Here is a 19,797-nt window from a genome sequence, read left to right on the forward strand (position 1 = left end):
AACATAAAAAAACAAAAAAAAAGGAGGATTGCCAGATGTTAGCTCAGGGCTGATCTTCCTCACACACAAAAAAAGAAAGAAATGGATGGGAATTAGTGCTATCTTTGTGAACTTATTATTTCTAAAATATGCACATGTAAATGTATATGCATTTATATTTCATGTGTATATGCATGTGTGTATTTATATATATACATAAATGTGTGTGCATGTATATGTGTATAGATGCATATATCTCCTACCTCTGTCCGATGAAAGTGCCAAGAAGAAAATATATTCCAGAAGCAATAAGCACACCTAATGTCAGCCCTTGGTCTGTGATACTATTCCCCACTAAAAAGAACCAAGAATCCTCAGAGAAATGGCTGATTCCACAGCTGGGGCAGGGTAGGTACAAGATGAGCCTGGAACATTTTGTTATGCCGGAAAGTAAGAAACTGCTAAATTTAGTTCAACTAAGCTTTCACTGAATTCTTAGTATGGCACTGTACTAAGAGTTTTACTTATGAAGAAAAGATTTGTTATAAGACCCAGCCCTAAAGGATATGACCAGATGGTGAAATATGTGAAAAGATGCTTAACCTCACTCAAAATAAGAGAAATACATATTAAACCTACACTATTATACCATCTAACAGAATGGCAAAACTCCTGAAGTTTGAAGATACATACTATTAGCAAGGCTGTGATAAATTATTGCTAGTGAGAATGTGTATTGATACAACCTCTGTGGAGGTGTCAATATCTATCAAAATTACAAATACCTGTATCTTCTAGTTTAACAATTTCACTGTGGGAAATTTATCCTACTGATAATCTTACATGGATACATAGTGATAATATGTACAAGAGTGTTTGCTAGAAATAACCCAAACGTCCATCAACAGGGGGCCTGGTTAAATAAATTATGGTCTATCCATATAATGGAAATCTATGCAACTGTGAAAAAAAAAATGCAGATGGTCTCTATATACTAATACTAAAAGAGCTCCAAAAGATACTATTAAAGGAAAAATACAAGGCACAAAATGTGTATTGCATGCTATCTTTTGTATAAAAAGAGAGGAAAGGGGCAGGCCCGGTGGCGTAGCAGTTAAGTTTGCACGATCCGTTTCAGTGGCCCAGGGTTCTCAGGTTTGGATCCCTGACGTGGACTGACACACCACTTGTCAAGCCATGCTGTGGCGGCATCCAATACAAAGTAGAGGAAGATGGGCATGGATGTTAGCCCAGGGCCAATCTTCCTCAGCAAAAAGAGGGGGATTGGCAACAGATGTTAGCTCAGGGCTAATCTTCCTCACAAAAAGAAAAAAGAGAGAGAGAGAGGAAAAACAAGAACTTTTATTTGTATTTGCTTATATAAGAATAAAGAAACTCAGGAAGGATGGTGTTAGGGTACAAAAATATCAAGGAGATATTTGCTATATACCTTCTTACACATTCTGGTTTTAAACCATGTGAATATATTGCCCACTTTAAAAATCATACAAAAAAAATTAAGACCCTTAATGCTCTTCTTCGAATTATCAGAAATTTCAATTCATAAATTGAATCAATGAGAAACTATTCGTAAGTTTTCTAAGCATATCAGACTGTTTTCTTTAGATAATGAAATTGAGCCCCTATCTTGTAATAAAGAAAATATTGCCAAGATTGAGGGATGGAGGTTATCCAAGGGGGAAAAAATCTCAAAACACCTTGCGCCTGGCTTCAAGGATGGAATTACCTTGTGCGTCTGACCACCTGAAGTAGTACGGTATGAGCTCAATTTAGCTCCCATTGATACCCTTAATTTCAGGATAATGAGTATTTGGTACTTCTTTTTAAGTCTATTCACTGGCAGGGAGTTTAATGCTGTACACAAGCACTTCTCCAATATGATTCCATTGACCAGAGGTACATGTTTAAAATGCAGATTACTAATCCCCAGAATCAGAATATCTGGAGGTGAGATCCAGTAATCTGCATTTTTAACTAGCTCCCAGGTGATTCTTATGCAATCTGAAGTTTAAGAACTACCATTCCACCATGAGTAAATGTTCAGATGTTCACTAATGACAATGAACCACCCAGGATAACCAACTTATGGAGCATGTCACAAGGACACGGGAGCCAGCTTAAAGGACCTCTCACTGGCTAAATCTGGCCCCTTGATTTTGATTCATAATTAGGAAGGCCATTCTAAGATAATAAATGAATTCACCTATGTTGTCACCTATTGCCTTTACAGTTTTATTTTCTACACTTGAATCTTTGATTCATTTGCACGTATCCTGATGTATATGAGATATAGATCTAACTGTACCTTTTTCCAAATGCTACACAATTGTACCAACACTATTTATTTTTTTTTAAAATCTATCTTTATCACACTAACAATGAGATACCACTTTTAATTTAAACCAAATTCTATATATATTTAATTTTACTTCCGGAACTTCTATTCTGTTCCACTGGTCTTTCTACTTATATGCCAAAACCATACAGTTCTAGTGAGTGAGGCTTAGGGATATATTTTGATATCTAATATATCTAGTCCTTCTTCATTGTTCTTTTTTATAAGAGGAATGTAGCTTTTCTTGCTTGTTTCCTTTTTCATATGAACTTTAAAATTAATTGGCTAGTACAAGAAGAAAAAAGGACACATTTTTATTTGGATCATGTTGAATTTATAAATTAACCTAGGGAAAACTGACCTGTTTATAATGTTGAGTTTTTGTATCAAAAAGACGTTATGTCTTTCCATTTTTTTCAAGTCTACTTTTGTGTCCTTCAGAAGTATTTTAAAGTTTTTGTAAATCTTGCACATTTCTTAATAGTTTTATTCTGGGTATTTTATCTTTGTTGCTATTGTAAATGAAGTCTTTTCTTCCATTATCTCTTCTAACTGGCTGTTGTTTGTACATATGAAAAATATTAATTTCTGTATATTGAGATTACCTTGCTGAATTTTCCCATTGTTTATACTAAGTTTTTCAGTCAATCACTTTGGATTTTCTAGGTATATATCACATCATCTGCAAATAGAGATGGTTTTATCATCTCCTTTCTAATTACTTTACCTCCAATTTTTTTCATTTGCATAATTGTTTTGGCTGGTACCTCCAATACAATACAAAGTGGTGATAGTGGGCATCATCACCTTATTTCTGATTTTACTTAGAATACATACTTGTGTTTCCCCACAAAGTATGATATAGATGAGTGGGACATATCTGATCGTTATAGAAATATCTATTGATTACTATTTTATTACTTTTTTAAAATTAAGAAGGGGTGTTAACTTTTGTCAAATGCCTTTTCTGTATATATGGAGATGATCATATGAACTATGAGGTTACTTTCTTTAAAATATCTTCCTATTTCAAAAATTCTACTTCATAACTATTTAATCTTCTCATAGTCTAAAAGTAAAAGAATATGGGGGATGAGCTAGTTCACCAAGAAAAAAATAAAATCAGAAATGAAAGAGGAGAAATTACAATGGATACCTCAGAAATACAAAAGACTCTAAGAGAATACTACGAAAAGCTATATGCCAACAAATTGGATAATCTAGAAGAGATGGATAAATTCTTATAATCATACAACTTTCCAAAACTGAATCAAGAAGAAATAGAGGGGCCGGCCCCGTGGCTTGGTGGTTAAGTGAGCGCGCTCCACTGCTGGCGACCCGGGTTCGGATCCCGGGCTCGCACCGACGCGCTGCTTCTCCAGCCATGCTGAGGCCGCGTCCCACATACAGCAACTAGAAGGATGTGCAGCTGTGACACGCAACTATCTACTGGGGCTTTGGGGGGCAAAAATAAATAAATAAAATCTTTAAAAAAAAAAAAAAAAAAAAAAAAAAGAAGAAATAGAGAATTTGAATAGACCAAATCACCAGTAAGGAGATCAAAACAGTAATCAAAAATCTCCCAAAAAATAAAAGTCCAGGACCAGACGGCTTCCCTGGTGAATTCTACCAAACATTCAAAGAAGACTTAATACCTATCCTTCTCAAACTCTTTCAAAAAATTGAAGAGGAGGAGAAGCTTCTCAACTCATTCTATGAAGCCAACATTACCCTGATACCCAAACCAGACAAGGACAACACAAAAAAAGAAATTATAGGCCAATATCACTGATGAATATCAATGCAAAAATCCTCAACAAAATACTAGCAAATCAAATACAACAATACATTAAAAAGATCATACCTCATGATCAAGTGGGATTTATTCCAGGGACGCAGGGATAGTTCAACATCCGCAAATCAATCCACGTGATAGACCACATTAACAAAATGAAGAATAAAAATCACATGATCATCTCAAGATGCAGAGAAAGAATTTGACAAGATACAGCATCCATTTATGATAAAAACTCTGAAGAAAATGGGTATAGAAGGAAAGTACCTCAACATAATAAAGGCCATATACGACAAACCCACAGCTAATATCATTCTCAGTGGAGAAAAACTGAAAGCTATCCCTCTAAGAACAGGAACCAGACAAGGATGCCCACTTTCACCACTCTTATTTAACATGGTATTAGAAGTCCTAGCCAGAGAAATCAGGCAAGAAAAAGAAATAAAAGGGATCCAAATTGGAAAGGAAGAAGTGAAACTGTCTCTATTTACAGATGACATGATTTTATATATAGAAAACCCTAAAGAATCCACCAAAAAACTTTTAGAAATAACAAATGAATATGGTAAAGTTGCAGGATACAAAATCAACATACAAAAATCAGTTGTGTTTCTTTTTTTTTTAAAGATTTTATTTATTTTTTATTTTTTGCCCCCAAAGCCCCAGTAGATAGTTGTATGTCACAGCTGCACATCCTTCTAGTTGCTGTATGTGGGACTCGGCCTCAGGATGGACAGAGAAGTGGTGCCTCGATGCGCACCCGGGATCCGAACCCGGGCCGCCAGCATCGCAGCGCGCGCACTTAACCACCAAGCCACAGGGCCGGCCCTCAGTTGCGTTTCTATACACTAACAATGAAGTAGCAGAAAGAGAAATTAAGAATACAATCCCATTTACAATTGCAACAGAAAGAATAAAATACTCAGGAATAAACTTAACCAAAGAGGTGAAAGATCTGTACACTGAAAACTATAAAACATTGTTGAAAGAAATAGAAGAAGACACAAAGAAATGGAAATATATTCTATGCTCTTGGATTGGAAGAGCTAACATAGTTAAAATGTCCCTACTTCCTAAAGCAATCTACAGATTCAATGCAATCCCTATCACAGTTCCAACAACATTTTTCACAGAAATAGAACAAAGAATTCTAAAATTTATATGGAACAACAAAAGACCCTGAATAGCTAAAGGAATCCTGAGAAAAAAGAACAAAACTAGAGATATCACACTCTCTGATTTCAAAATACACTACAAAGCTATAGTAACCAAAACAGCATGGTACTGGCACAAAAACAGACACAGAGATTAATGGAACAGAATCGAGAACCCAAAAATAAACCCACACATTTATGGTCTAATTTTCTACAAGGGAGCCAAGAACATACAATGGAGAAATCAAAGTCTTTTCAATAAATGGTGTTGGGAAAACTGGACAGCCACATGCAAAAGAATGAAAGTAGACCATTATCTTATACCATACACAAAAATTAACTCAAAATGTATTAAAGACTTGAATGTAAGACCTGAAACCATGAAACTTCTAGAAGAAAACATAAAAAGTATCCTCTTCGACATCAGTCTTAGCAGCATAGTTTCAAGTACCATGTCTGACCAGGCGAGGGAAACAATAGAAAAAATAAACAAATGGGACTACATCAAACTAAAAAGCTTCTGCACATCAAAGGAAACCATCAACAAAACAAAAAGACAACCTATCAGTTGGCAGAAGATATTTGCAAACCATATATCTGATAAGGGGTTAATATCCAAAATATATGAAGAACTCATACAACAACAAAATATATAAAATACTCAACAACAAAAAAACTAACAACCCAATTAAAAAATGGGCAAAAGACCTGAACAGACATTTCTCTAAAGAAGATATACAGATGGCCAACAGGCACGTGAAAAGATGTTCAACATCACTAATTATCAGGGAAATGCAAATCAAAACTACAATGAGATATCACCTCACTCCCGTTAGAACAGCTATAATTAACAAGACAGGAAATAACAAGTATTAGAGAGGATGTGGAGAAAAGGGAACTCTCATACACTGCTGGTGGGACTGCAAACTGGTGCAGCCACTATGCAAACCAGTATGGAGATGTCTCAAAAAATTAAGAATAGAACTACCATATGATCCAGCTATTCCACTGCTGGGTATTTATCCAAAGAACATGAAAATGTGAATGCATAAAGATACACGCACCCCTATGTTCACTGCAGCATTATCCATAATAGCCAAGACTTGGAAGCAACCTAGATGCCCATGATGGGAAGAATGGATAAAGAAGATGTGGTATATATACACAGTAGAATACTACTCAGTCATAAAAACCATGAAATGTGGCCATTTGTGACATGGATAGACCTTGAGGGTATTATGCTAAGTGAAAAGAATCAGAGGGAGAAAGTCAAATACCGTATGATCTCACTCAAAAGTAGAAGATAAAAACAACAACAAACAAACACATAGAGACAGAGATTGGACTGGTGGTTACCAGAGGGGAAGAGGGGAGGGAAGAGGGGGAAAGGGATGATAAGGCACATGTGTATGGTGATGGATTGTAACTAGTCTTTGGGTGGTGAACATGATGTAATCTACGCAGAAATCGAAATATAATGATGTACACCTGAAATTTATACAATGTTACAAACCAATGTTACCACAATAAAGGAAAAGAAAAAAAAAAAGAATATGGGGGATGAATAGGTGGAGCACAGAGGATTTTTAGGGCAGTGAAACTACTCTGTATGATGCTATAATGGTAGATACGTGTCATTGCAAATTTGTCTAAACCCATAGAATATGTAAACTATGGACTTTGAGTGATAATGATGTGTCAATGTAGGTTCATCAGTTGTAACAAATGTACCACTCTGGTGGGAGATGTTCATAATGGAGGAGGCTATGCATTTTTGGGGGCAGGGGCTATATGGGAAATCTCTGTACTTTCCCCTCAATTTTGCTGTGAACCTTATATTGCTCTAAAAAAATAACCTTAATTTAAAAAAACACAGTTTCAAACATTTATTCCAATTTATCATTTGTCCTTTGACTTGATATCTTTTGTCACACCAAAATTTTTTTCTTATTTCTATTCATATGATGATTTATAGTATTAGATTTCCTAATATTTAAGTCAGTCTTGCATTTCTGAAATAAATCCACTTGCTATGATATAGTATTTTTTTGACGTACAATAATTTTGGTTTTGGCATCGATACACAATATGAGGGTGGAAGCTTTCCTTCTTTTTCTATGCTCGAATAGTTTTAATACCATTGACAATCTGCTCTTTAATGGTTTAGTAGAATACCCTTTGACATTGTGTGGGCCTGGGGTTTTTTGTGGAGCTAGCTCTCTGACAGTTTTTCTATTTCATCTATAGAAATTATTCTAATTAGATTTTCTCTCTGCTTTCTTTTGGTTTGCTTTGATGTTATTTTTCCTCTTTTAAATCAGTGGCTTAATTCATTACTTTTCATTCTTTCTTTTCATTGATATAATTATTTAAGGCTCATCATTTTGATTTTTTTTTATGATTTCCAATCTAGAATCCGTGTTTTTTTTTTTTTTTTTGGTGAGGAAGATTGGCCCTGAGCTAACTAACATCTGGTGCCAATCTCCCTTTTTTTGCTTGAGGAAGATTGTCACTGAGGTAACATCTGTGCTAATCTTCCTCTATTTTGTATGTGGGATACTGTCACAGCCAGCTTGATGAGTGGTGTATAGTCCATGCCTGGGATCCAAACCTACAAACCCCAGGCCGCCGGAGCGGAAGGCATGAACTTAACCACTACCCCACTGGGCCAACCCCCATTTTGATTTTTGAATGATGTGAATGTATTACCTATTCAAAAAATTAAATTTTAAAAATTAAGAGAAGCTAAATCAATATAGTCATGTGCCACATAATGTTTTGGTCAATGATGGTCCGCATATATGATGGTGGTCGTATAAGATTAGTACCATATAAACTAGGTGTGTAGTAGGCTATACCATCTAGGTTTGTGTAAGTACACTCTATGATGTTTGCACAATGATGAAATTGCCTAACGATGCATTTCTGAGAATGTATCCCCATCACTAAGGGACACAAGACTGTAGTAACACTAGATTTTGACTAGAAGTACATGGCATATGCTAATGTAAACTGATCTCAACAAGTAAATACTGAAATTTTCCTACCTTTTCTTTAGTACTTACTTTGATGGGAATCCAGTTTAGCTTTAATTAGCATTCTTAACCTTGCTAGTTCTTGCCTTTTCAGTTCATCAAGTCTTGTTCTCACATGGTGACTTACTAAATCCAGCTCTTTGCTTAGCCTCCCACTCTGTTAAAAAAATTAATAATTTTATCTATGACATTGCATTTTTAGACCAGATACACTATATTAAAAATAGGGTTAAAACAAAGTAGTGATAAATATTTTTGACTAATTTAGATAAATTTGATATTACAAATAGCATTTCTTTCAGAAGGGATTCAGTTTGCAACTCTAAAATCAACATGAATAAAAGCCATAAAATTTAGAAAAGCATAATTAAAGCACAAAGGAGAAACTCAAAAAGTAACTTGAATTGTAAAATGGCACAGCCACTTTGGAAAACAATTTGGCAGTTCCTCAAAAAGTTAAACACAGAATTACATATGACCCAGCAATTCCATTTCTAGGTATATACCTAAAGAATTGAAACATATGTTCACATAAAAACTTGTACATGAATGTTCATAGCAGCATTACTCATACTAGCCAAAAAAGTAGAAGAAACAACCCAAATGCCCATCAACTGATGAAGTGATAAACAAAACATGAAATAACCATAGAGTGGAATATTATTCAGCCATAAAAAGGAATGAATATACTGATACATGCTACAACACGATAAACCTTGATAACATTATGCTAAGTCAAAGAAGCCAGGCACAAAGGCCATATATTGTAGGACTGCATTTATATGAAATGTCCAGAGTAGGCCAATCCATAGAGATAGGAATTAGATTAGTGGTTGCCAGGAGCTGAGGAGAGGGGGGAAATGGAGAGTGATTGCTTAATGAGTACAGGGCTTCTTTTGGGGTTAATGAAATTGTTCTAAAATTAGATAGTGGTGATGGTCACATGACTCTGTGGATATACTAAAAACCACTGAATTGTATGCTTTAAAGGGGCAAATTTTATATGTATGAATTATATTTCAATAATTTTTTAAAGTAACTTGGCCTCCTTAAGCTTTAGTCATTCCATATGTAAATATGGACTTTTCAAAATTCATCTTTTTTAGGTTGTCTCCTTTGATTACTTTTTTCATAAACGAGTAATGAGATACATGTTCCAAAATTTAAGAAACAAAATAGCTAGTGGTTTACTTTCTTGAATTTACAAATGTGTTTGTAATCACAAGCTGCAAGTCTCACTAGCAAACAGGCAGACGAACCTTTCAGGACTGAGTCAATGGGGCCTGCCGAGGAAGGTAAGGAAAAGAAACCCCGCAAGGAGACCAAGAAAGAATGTTCAGGACGGGAGAAGAACTAGAAGAATGTGCTGTTACAGAAGCAAAAAGAGCAGCATATTTCAAGGAGACAACGGTCATTATTATCAGATAAAACAATGGTTCTCAAAGTGTGGTCCCCAAGTGGAAGCATCAGCGTCACCTGGGAACCTTAGAAATGCAGGCCCTAGACTTAATGAATCAGAAACTCCAGAGGTAGGGTCCAGAAATCTGTGTTTCAACAAGCCCTAAAATCTGAGAACCACTGGGATAAAATCAAGGAGTCCAGTAAGAAGAGGAATAAAGTGTTCACGGGATTTGGCGATTAAGAAGTCACTGACACCCTCTACGAAAGCACATGCAGTGAAGTGGTGCAGGCAAAGCCATCATCTTTCCAGTTCGCAATGCTTGGGAAGCGAAGAAATGTAGTACGATTCCCCTTTCAAAATGCTTGGCTGAAGAGGAAAGGACAAATTCTAACTTTTTCTTTTTCCCAGTTTTTCCTGAGACCAGAGTCTTTGCTGAGCTATTTGTAATGATTCTGTTAGCTTGGGTTTTATTGTCTATTTTTACTCATTTCTTTTTCATTGAATAACTGTTTAACTTACTTCATTTTGCCTCCCCCACAACCCTCAATAGGGAGAGGGATCAGGAATTGACTGTGAGAGGAAGACAGTTATAAAAGTATTCCCTACACCAACCCAGGAAGCTTGCTGTCTCCTTTACCCTGATTATTTCTAGATAGGACTTCCCATTATCCACATTTTCTGTTACCCCCAAATAACGCTCTTAGTCCTAATTTAAGTAGATAAGAGACATTGAAAGTTCTACATTAAATATCATTCACCCCAGGAAATTAGTTCCACAGGTCAAATTAATTCTTCAAAGAATGCACAAAATTATTCTCAAGACAATTCAGGGGAATTACTGGCTTAATTCTGCTGCCTTTTCCCCCAGAACAGTTCATAGCCTCCAGGAGGAGATGTGAACTAAAAGCCACACACAGGCTCTGAGACTTGCCCAACCTGATGCCGGTAAGTCTCTCAAAGATGCCCACACCAGGGACAGAGACTAAAATAAGAAGGATATTTGACCCAGTAAGGTTCCCTCAGACAAAGTTCTCTAATTCTGATTCTAGAAACAGGCAAGATCATTTTTTAGGAAAGTTAAAAACAAATAAATAAAAATAACATAAGTAAATAAACAAAACTATCTGGAGAGCTATAACTGAAAGTTTAAAATTAAATCATTGGAAATTTTCTTTACTATGTGACTCTTAAGATAAACCCAACTAAATGGATTCATTGCCCTTCAAGGATGGGCTTTAAAGGAATCTCTCGTGTCAGATCTTACAACTCCCTTTCTTTATTAGAAGTATTAAAGAGATGTCCCAGCAGAGAAAACTGTATTGTGGTTACCAGGGGCAGTGGGGGTGGGGGGTGGGCACAAGGGGTGAAGGGAGACATATATATGGTGATGGACAAACAAAAATGTACAACCCAAAATTTCACAATGTTAAAAACTATTAAAACATCAATTGAAAAAAATAAATGTCCCGGGCTAGGATTACATCTAATAAAGTTCTTAAGACAGAGGCAAATAATTAAACCTCCCCTATTGGAGTAAGATATGGTCATTACCTCTTCTATAAATCTGGACCTGATTAAAACACCAGAACTTAACATATTCTAGACCTTTGAATAGCTTCCTGCTGTCATCACATCATGATCCAAGCCCCTTAACATGATGTACAAGGGCGTCTGTCATCCAGCCCATGATTCTTTCCAACCTCGTCATTTAGCCAATCATTGTCTTCACTTCCCACTTTAGGTTCCAGTTTAGCACAGTTACTATCTCCAGTGTGCTATATAGCTCCTGTCTCTATACACTTGCAGCTTTGCCTGGGATGCCTCCCAGTCTCTCTCCTTTTCCTAGTCACATCTTTGAGCACTGGCATAATCTCTAACAGGAAGAATGACTTTCCACCTTTCCCCACTGCTTCATAGTGAGTTATGTGTTCATTCTCGGTATCTCCAAAATACATTACACACTCATCATATAGTCATCCTAATAATCTTTTTCTGGATATTATTCTCCCTTGAGCGTTCTTTAAGGGCTGGGAATGTGTCTCATCTTTGTATCCCCAGTACTCAGTTCAGTGTCTGGCATGCCCAAATGTTTGTTAAATAATTATTTAATTACATTTACCTTTATTTCTTCTATGTCTGCTTTCTGGAGCTTTTCTCTGAAGTGATTATCTGTTTCCAGCACATCAATCACTTGCTTGAGATATTCATCATAATAAAGTCCAGTATCCTTCAAATCAAGAAACAAACAATAATGCTTCTGAAAGTTTTTCCTTCCCTGCACCTAAAGATTTCAATCTAAAAAAAAAGTCTAGCAAAATCGCATTGAGACATATCTACTTTGATAGTTTAGGCAAAGTTAAAAAGCTGTATTTCTTAAATAAAGAGTTTTGTATCAGAACCAATACCATGTTTTACTGATGCATAAAGGCAGATTTTTTATATGGCTTAGACAATGAAGACTTAACGAATAATATTAATTGGTTTTACTCCATTGTCACCTGTGTCTCCTCATTGCTATCTGTCTCTCCTTTGAATACAATAAAGTGTTTTCTTGGCTGGTCAGCTCTACACTAGAATTGTATTATGATTAATTCTTCTTTGCACTATCTAATATACTAACTACATTAAATAAACATTGCCTAATATTAAACAACATATGCTCATCCAATACACTTTTCACTGCTATTTTAGAAATAGTTCCTAAATGTCCAATTTTGTAAGTAAGAAATATTAGCAATATTTTAGTTAAAATTCTTCCCACAAGGTTATCTTTATCATTTCACTTACCGGTGGTTCTATCTTTGCGCTGTCCACAGGTTGAGTATTTTTTACTTTTGTCTTGTCTATATCTATAGGCACGGCTTCAAGAGCAGTAAGTAGACATGTAACCAAGAGAAAACAATATTGTAGTAGGATGGTCCTCCACCTCATCTGAAATAAAGGTATAATTATAGTAAGATCCTGAAAAGATGTTTTCAAACTATACATACATGCATTTCCAATGCAACATTAATAATATATTCAATTTCAGGAAGTTTAATACCAAAAGAATTCTAGGAAAAAGGTTAAAAATAGATTATAACTTATTAAAAGTAATGCTTAAAATAGATCACTAAAGAAAATCGGGGGAGAATGCTTTTCAGCTAAAATTAAGAAGACAAGGAAACAAAATTTTAAAGTTTAAACTGCTTATATAGTACAAGAAAGCATTTGGTTAATTATAAAAGCTTCATATAAAGATGGTAATGAGGGACTCAAAACTTTAACAAATAAATAACCCAAGTTTAAGAAATGAAGAAGTAAATAAAAACTATATATATTTTTCCCAATTAAAATACTAAAGAGCTAAAATTATTTCTGGATATGATAATTTAATTTAGTTTCAACCTAATTTTGAAAATAAGTTGCTCTATGAACATCAGTTGATTAAAAGAGACAAACAACTAGCTACCAATATTCTCTTTACCTTATTAAACACAATTTTATCATAGCCAATAGTCATTTGCTAAAATTCTTTTTGGTCAATAATTTTTCAAATAAATAGGTCAATAAAACATCAAGCAGGATTGGGCCAACCCCGTGGCTTAGCGGTTAAGTGCGTGCACTCTGCTGCTGGGGGCCCGGGTTCAGATCCCGGGCGCGCACCGACGCACCGCTTCTCCAGCCATGCTGAGGCAGCATCCCACATACAGCAACTAGAAGGATGTGCACCTATGACACAGGACTATCTACTGGGGCTTTGGGGAAATAAATAAATAAAATTATAATAAAAAAAAAACATCAAGCAGGATGTAACAGGGTTGAAACCCAAAAGGAGCAACTATTGCGGGTCCCACAATATTATTCAAATTTTCTTCATTCAATCATAACATTATGTTAGGGTCCAAGTCAAGAATAATGGTCAGACCATCAATCTAGAATATGCATTATTTAGCTCAGTCTCCTAAACTTAGCCGGCTATGAAATTTTTTTTTTTAAGTAACATGTTTTTCTCCACAGAACACAATTTGGATAAGAGTACATTGCCTCATTTTCACCACAACCCTGGGTAGTACATAGGGTAGTGACTCATTTTACAGATGAAGAAATTTTTAATTAAAACAATTCACTCATAGAGCATTGTCTTGCATTAACCAAATCACTAGAACTCACATTTTAGTACCATTTCTAGTATATCAAATTTTCTAGCATCTTTATTGAGATATAATTCACATGCCATAAAATTCATCCATTTAAGGTATAGGATTCGCCTATTCTATAATGATGCTACTCAAAGTTTAGTTCTCAAACCTGAAGGATCGAACCACCTCGTAGCTTGTCTGATATGCAAACTCTCAGGCTGTACCCAAGACCTCTTGAATCAAAATCTCTGGAGTGGGGCCCAGGAATCTGTTTTAACAAACTTTCCAAGTGATTCCTATGTACATATGTTCAAGCCTAAGATTCACTTTTCTCTAGGACCCTAGGTTCCTCAACACAACTGTTGTGAGTAGATGTTTTTCATGATGAAATGTTTGGGAGATATTGGCTTGATGAAGCTAAATAGGTTTTCATTTTCAAAAGACTTTTAGAACTTGTGATAAGCTACTATGCATTACGCATCTCTAATAGAAGGATGGTTTGTTTCTCCACAGAATGCCTTCCCACCATGAACTATTCCTCTTCCCATAATTATTTTTTATGACAACAAAGGTTTATTTCTCATTCATGCTTCATGCCCACCACAGGTGTATGTTTTGTTTTCGGGTTTTTGAGATATAATTCACATGCCATAAAACTTATACTTTTAAATTGCACAATTCAGTAGTTTTGAGTATATTTACAAGGTTGTGCAATTATCAAAACTAATTTTAGAACATTTTCATCATTCCAAAAAGAAACCCCATACCCATTAGCAGTCAATCCCCATTCCCCCATTCTTGCAGGCCCTGGCAACCATTCATCGACTTTCAGTCTATATAGATGTGCCTATTCTGGACGTTTCATATAAACGGAATCCTATAATACGTGGCCTTTTATATCTGGCTTTTTTCATTTAGCATTATGTTTCCAAGGTTCAACCATTTTGAACATGAATCCATCCTTCATTCTTTTTTATAGCTGAATAGATATTCCATTGTATGGATATACCACATTTTGTTTATCAATTCATCAGTTGATGGACATTTGGGTTGTTTCTACTTTTTTGGCTAGTATGAGTAACGCAACTATGAACATTGGTGTTCAAGTTGTGTTAACGTATTTTCAATTCTTTTTGTTATATACGTAGAAAAGAGTGGCTGGGTCAATTTGGTAACTCCATGTTTAACTTTTCCAGGAACTGCCAAACTGTTTTCCATAGCGGCTGCACCATTTTACATTCCCACCAGCAATGTATGCAGGATTCAATTTCTCCACAACCTCACCAACACATTTTATTGTCTATCTTTTTATTATTACTGGGTGTGAAGTGGTATCTCATTGTGATTTTGCATTTCATTAGCTAACAATGTGGAGCATCTTTTCACGTATTTATTAGCTATACCTTTTACCTATTTCTTTTTAATTAATTAAAAAGTATCATTGAGTTAATTGTTTTTTAAAAAGCTCTGAATTGAAATTCTTGTTTCTCTTTGCAAGTCCCATGTGCCACTATAAACAAGCTGACCAAATGACCATTAAAAAGGATAATAGTTTTAAGTATATTTATGGCTGAAAAGCCCAGGTTATGACTTAAATCACCAGTCAATTTTGCTCCAGTCAATTTTGATATCTTCTACACACACTCCTGGAGCTTAATTGAGTCTCCATGGCTCCTAACATGGTACACATATAGTTAGAAAATGATTAATTGCTAACATGATTTGAATAGTCTTTCTATAATGTGGACACAGAAAGTCAGCTCGGTGATATACCTCTGTAACTTCATTTTGCAGACCTCATCAGGAACTGCGACTATCCCTTGATATGGGCAACCCAGAGTTTAAAAGTATCTTTCACACAGACTCCTCCCCTCCACCCTGCATTACCTCCAATGTCCCCTAAGCCCTTCTCCTCCCACCATACAACACACATACACAGGGCAATTAATAAGCAGTTCTGTCTCAGCAATTGGCCGCTATGTCATATATTTTGAAATATGCTGTTTTTTTTAATAACATCCACCTTTACTTCAATACACAATAGAAGCCTGAGATTAATAAAAGTAAACTATAGTTAAATCCAATCTTGGAAGTGGAATCCCTTTACCAATTTGTCACTTTTGCTCTCTCACTCTTCTGCCAAGGCTACCATAAATAAGAAAGCAAGTCAAAAGAGGAATGTGTGTGTGTGTGTGTGTGTGTGTCCTGACGGCATCTCGAAGTGACAAAGTGACAAAGTCTCTGGGCATCTACTCTAAAACATGGACTGAATTTATAGTTCATAAACACTTAATTGGGCCCCAGGCTTATTATAAATAACAACAGAAACTATCTATTAGTGTTTACTATGTACCAGGCAGTATGCTAAACTTTTTTTTATATTAACTAATTTAATTCTTACAACCACTCTGTGACATAAATATTATTATCCCCATTTTAAAGTACAGGACACTGAGACATATCAGCTAAAAAACTTGATCAGGGTCACACAGGAGTAAGTCATAGAGCCAGAGTCTAGACCTGGAGTTACTGACTCCAAAAGCCTATGTCTGCTTTAAAGCCGTGGTTCTCGAGCTGTCGTCCCCGAGACAGCAGCATCAGCATCACCTGGGAATTTGTTAGAAATGCAGACTCTCAAAGCTTACTCCAGACTTTCTAAATCAGAGACTCTTTGAGGGGGGCAGGGAGGACGGGGACACAATCTGTTTTAACAAGCCCTATAGGTGATTCTGATGCGTGCTACTGCCTCCCTTTGCTTTTATTCACGAACCTCCTCTACAATGAGAGACAAAGAGAATGCTTACCTGAAAAGTAAATTAGAATCCTCAAGGAAAAACAAACATGCGTTTTATCTAAGAAGAGTAAGGCAAAATTAAATTTAGGTCTGTATTCTAATTCCAGCTGCACCACTCACTTGCTGTGATCATAGGTCAGTCAATTACCTTTCCCCGCTTGTTTTCTCATTTTTAAAAATAATGGATTTTTTTTAAACAAGCGAATTTAACTAGACCTTAGTATTCTTTAAACTCTTGAATTCTATTAACAGTTTATTCTTTTGAATAAAGTATAGATCTTTTCTGTTACATTATCAGAAATACTAATAAAATTGCTTGTACACACACCAATTGTATGAAATGATTAAGTTATATGATTTATAAATGCCTTTATACTAAATATTGCTTATTTAGCCAGCTTAAAATTACATTGGTAGAACGCATGTGTAAAGATACATGCACCCCTGTGTGCATTGCAGCATTAGTCACACTAGCCAAGACTTGGAAGCAACCTAAATGCCCATCAAGGGATGAATGGATAAAGAAGATGTGGTATATATACACAATGGAATTCTACTCAGCCATAAGAAACGATGAAATCCAGCCATTTGTGACAACATGGATGGACATTGAGGGTCTTATGCAAAGTGAAATAAGTCAGAGGGAGAAGGTCAAATACCATATGATCTCACTCATAAGTAGAAGATAAAAACAACAAACACACACAGAGATTGGATTGGTGGTTACAAGAGGGCAAGGGGGAGGAAAGAGGGCAAAAGGGGTGATTAGGCACATGTGTGTGGTGATGGATTGTAATTAGTCCTTGGGTGGTGAACATGATGTAATATATGCAGAAATCGAAATATAATGAGGTACACCTGAAATTTATATAATGTTATAAACCAATGTTACTGCAATAAAAATAAAAATAAATAGCAGCCATGATTTACAATAAAAAATAAAAATAAATTTTAAAAAATTACATTGGTAGAGCAGGTAGAAGATCTGGGTCCTGGGATATAAAGAATTACAAAAACCAACTACCAAAGAAGGTTACTATCTAGACACAACAAAAATGAGGTAAAGCTAGAAATGTTTCACACTTTGGATACAAGATGTGAGAAACCGTGCCCTGTGATCAGACAGATCTTGCTTCTTTGGAAGGAGAAAGTAAGTTCCTCCTTGATTTTAGCTAAAGAGATGGTCAGACCTGCATTTCATTCAAGTTGGATTTCTTTTCAACTTTTGCAGGAAGAAGATAATGAATTGTGACTGCCATTTCCAAACCAAAAGTGGTTTCACTTTTTGATAATTTTAAAGAACAACAGACTGAGAGTTCAAGTAGAAACTTGTTTGTTTTAAAATCAAATACAATAGAATTAATGATAAATACAACCAGATGCAAAAGGACACACATTATATGATTCCATTTGTATCAAATGTCCAGAATAAGCAAATCCATAGAGAGAGAAAGCAGATTAATGCTTGCTTGGGGCTGCTGGCAAGGGAGGGGAATGAGAAATAACTGCTAATTGGCATGGGGTTCCTGTCTGGGGTGATGAAAATATTCTAAAATTAGATAGTAGTGATGGTTGCACAACCTTGTGAATAAACTAAAAACCCCTGAATTGTACACTTTATTTTATTTATTTACTTTTTTTGTGAGGAAGATCAGCCCTGAGCTAACATCTGTGCCAATCCTCCTCTTTTTGCTGAGGAAGACTGGCCCTGGGCTACCATCTGTGCCCATCTTCCTCCACTTTATATGGGACGCTGCCACAGCATGGCTTGACAAGCGGTGCATCGGTGCGTGCCCAGGATCTGAATCCAGGTCGCCAGCAGCGGAGCGCGCACACTTAACTGCTGCGCCACGGGGCCAGCCCCTGAATTGTACACTTTAAAAGCGTGAATTTTATGATATGGGAATCATATTTCAATTTTTTAAAGGAACGAAAAATATGGCAAAAAAATCTGAGCTAATAAAATAAAATCTGAAGATAAAAAAGAATAAACACAATTTACAAGCCATCATTAACCTATAGAAGAACTAGCCATGCTCTATAACTTTTCATAATTATCCAATTTTTATATTATTAATGATTTTTGTCTGCTTGTACTATCATTACTAGAAAAGTGAAAATCTTGCACTATGATTTTGGATTTATCTGTTTTTCCTTCTAATTTCATCAATTTTTATTTAAATATTTTGAGGCTGTGTTATTAAGTGTACACAAATTTATGATTTTCTAGCTTTCTGGTGGATTTACTCCTTTATCACGTGAGTGACCTTTATACCGCAGTTTGCCTTAAGGTCTACTTTATTTGATAGTAATATAGCTAAACCAGTTTTCTTTTGATTAGTGTGTGGCTACACACACACATGCACAGACACACACACTTCTTTTTCATCCAGCCTAACAATCTCCGTCTTCTAACTGGAGTATTTTCTCTGTTTATATTTAACCAAATTATTGATAATGTACTCAATCAATTCCAAGATGCACAATTCCTTAGTTTAACATCTCAGAAATCAGAGTGTTTTTCAGTTATGAAACATTAAAATTGTGGTGACCAAATCGCAGTAGGAACGGTCTTTATTGCATGTATGTGCACGAACTTTATCATAGCTATTCTTACCGCCATTACTTTAGATTGAGTTTTTGCATTGTTGGTACTTCACAAATTGAGTTTAATTGCCACTTTAAATGTCTTCAAAAAGATTAAATCACGAGTTAGGACTGAAATGAAAAGTTATTTTGTAAACATTGAAATGAAGCAGCTGATATTAGTGAAGCAAATATTTGATGTTAAAGGAATAATAGCAACTTTACATTTTCTTCTAAAAGAACAACTAATTGCTTTGCCTGACTTTAGACAAGATGATAACCACAAGTCGACAAAGCTGTGTTACATTTTGTTACTGAGCTGCAACAAGATTACCTATGAGCAGCCAAACAATACAAATGAAGGCAGGAGAAACTGACAATGCCTCCAATAAATAAAAAACTTTATATGAAACATAAGGCTGATTCGACGGTATGGAAATTAGTAAAAGAAATCTCAACCAAATTGGAGTTGGGAAGGCCTGTAGAGGGAGCTCTCACACCCTACCATACATCATCAATTACTCCCAACAGGAAGAAATGTAAGGTTGCATCTCTGACAAGAAGTACAACTACTT

At 35.6% G+C, this 19,797-nt stretch overlaps 1 protein-coding gene across 5 annotated transcripts in view; it reads right to left on the reverse strand.

Annotated features, from left to right (window-relative positions):
- Window positions 1-19,797, reverse strand: part of NUCB2 (nucleobindin 2) — a 38,881-nt gene that overhangs the window by 10,837 nt on the left and 8,247 nt on the right. For 4 of the 5 annotated variants that reach the window (XM_087433148.1, XM_004418477.3, XM_087433145.1 and 1 more), the window contains 3 exons: window positions 12,509-12,652; window positions 11,841-11,948; window positions 8,350-8,476 (listed from right to left, as the gene is read on the reverse strand). In XM_087433148.1, coding sequence (XP_087289274.1) covers window positions 8,350-8,476; window positions 11,841-11,948; window positions 12,509-12,652 — 379 coding nt within the window. Of the gene's footprint in view, window positions 1-8,349; window positions 8,477-11,840; window positions 11,949-12,508; window positions 12,653-16,646; window positions 16,667-19,797 lie in introns of those variants that run through there. The other variant, XM_087433146.1, reaches the window with a different exon arrangement.

The sequence above is a fragment of the Ceratotherium simum genome, chromosome 7 (genome assembly GCF_057802395.1).
Source record: "Ceratotherium simum simum isolate JZ-2026a chromosome 7, ASM5780239v1, whole genome shotgun sequence".
NCBI classification, from domain to species: domain Eukaryota; kingdom Metazoa; phylum Chordata; class Mammalia; order Perissodactyla; family Rhinocerotidae; genus Ceratotherium; species Ceratotherium simum.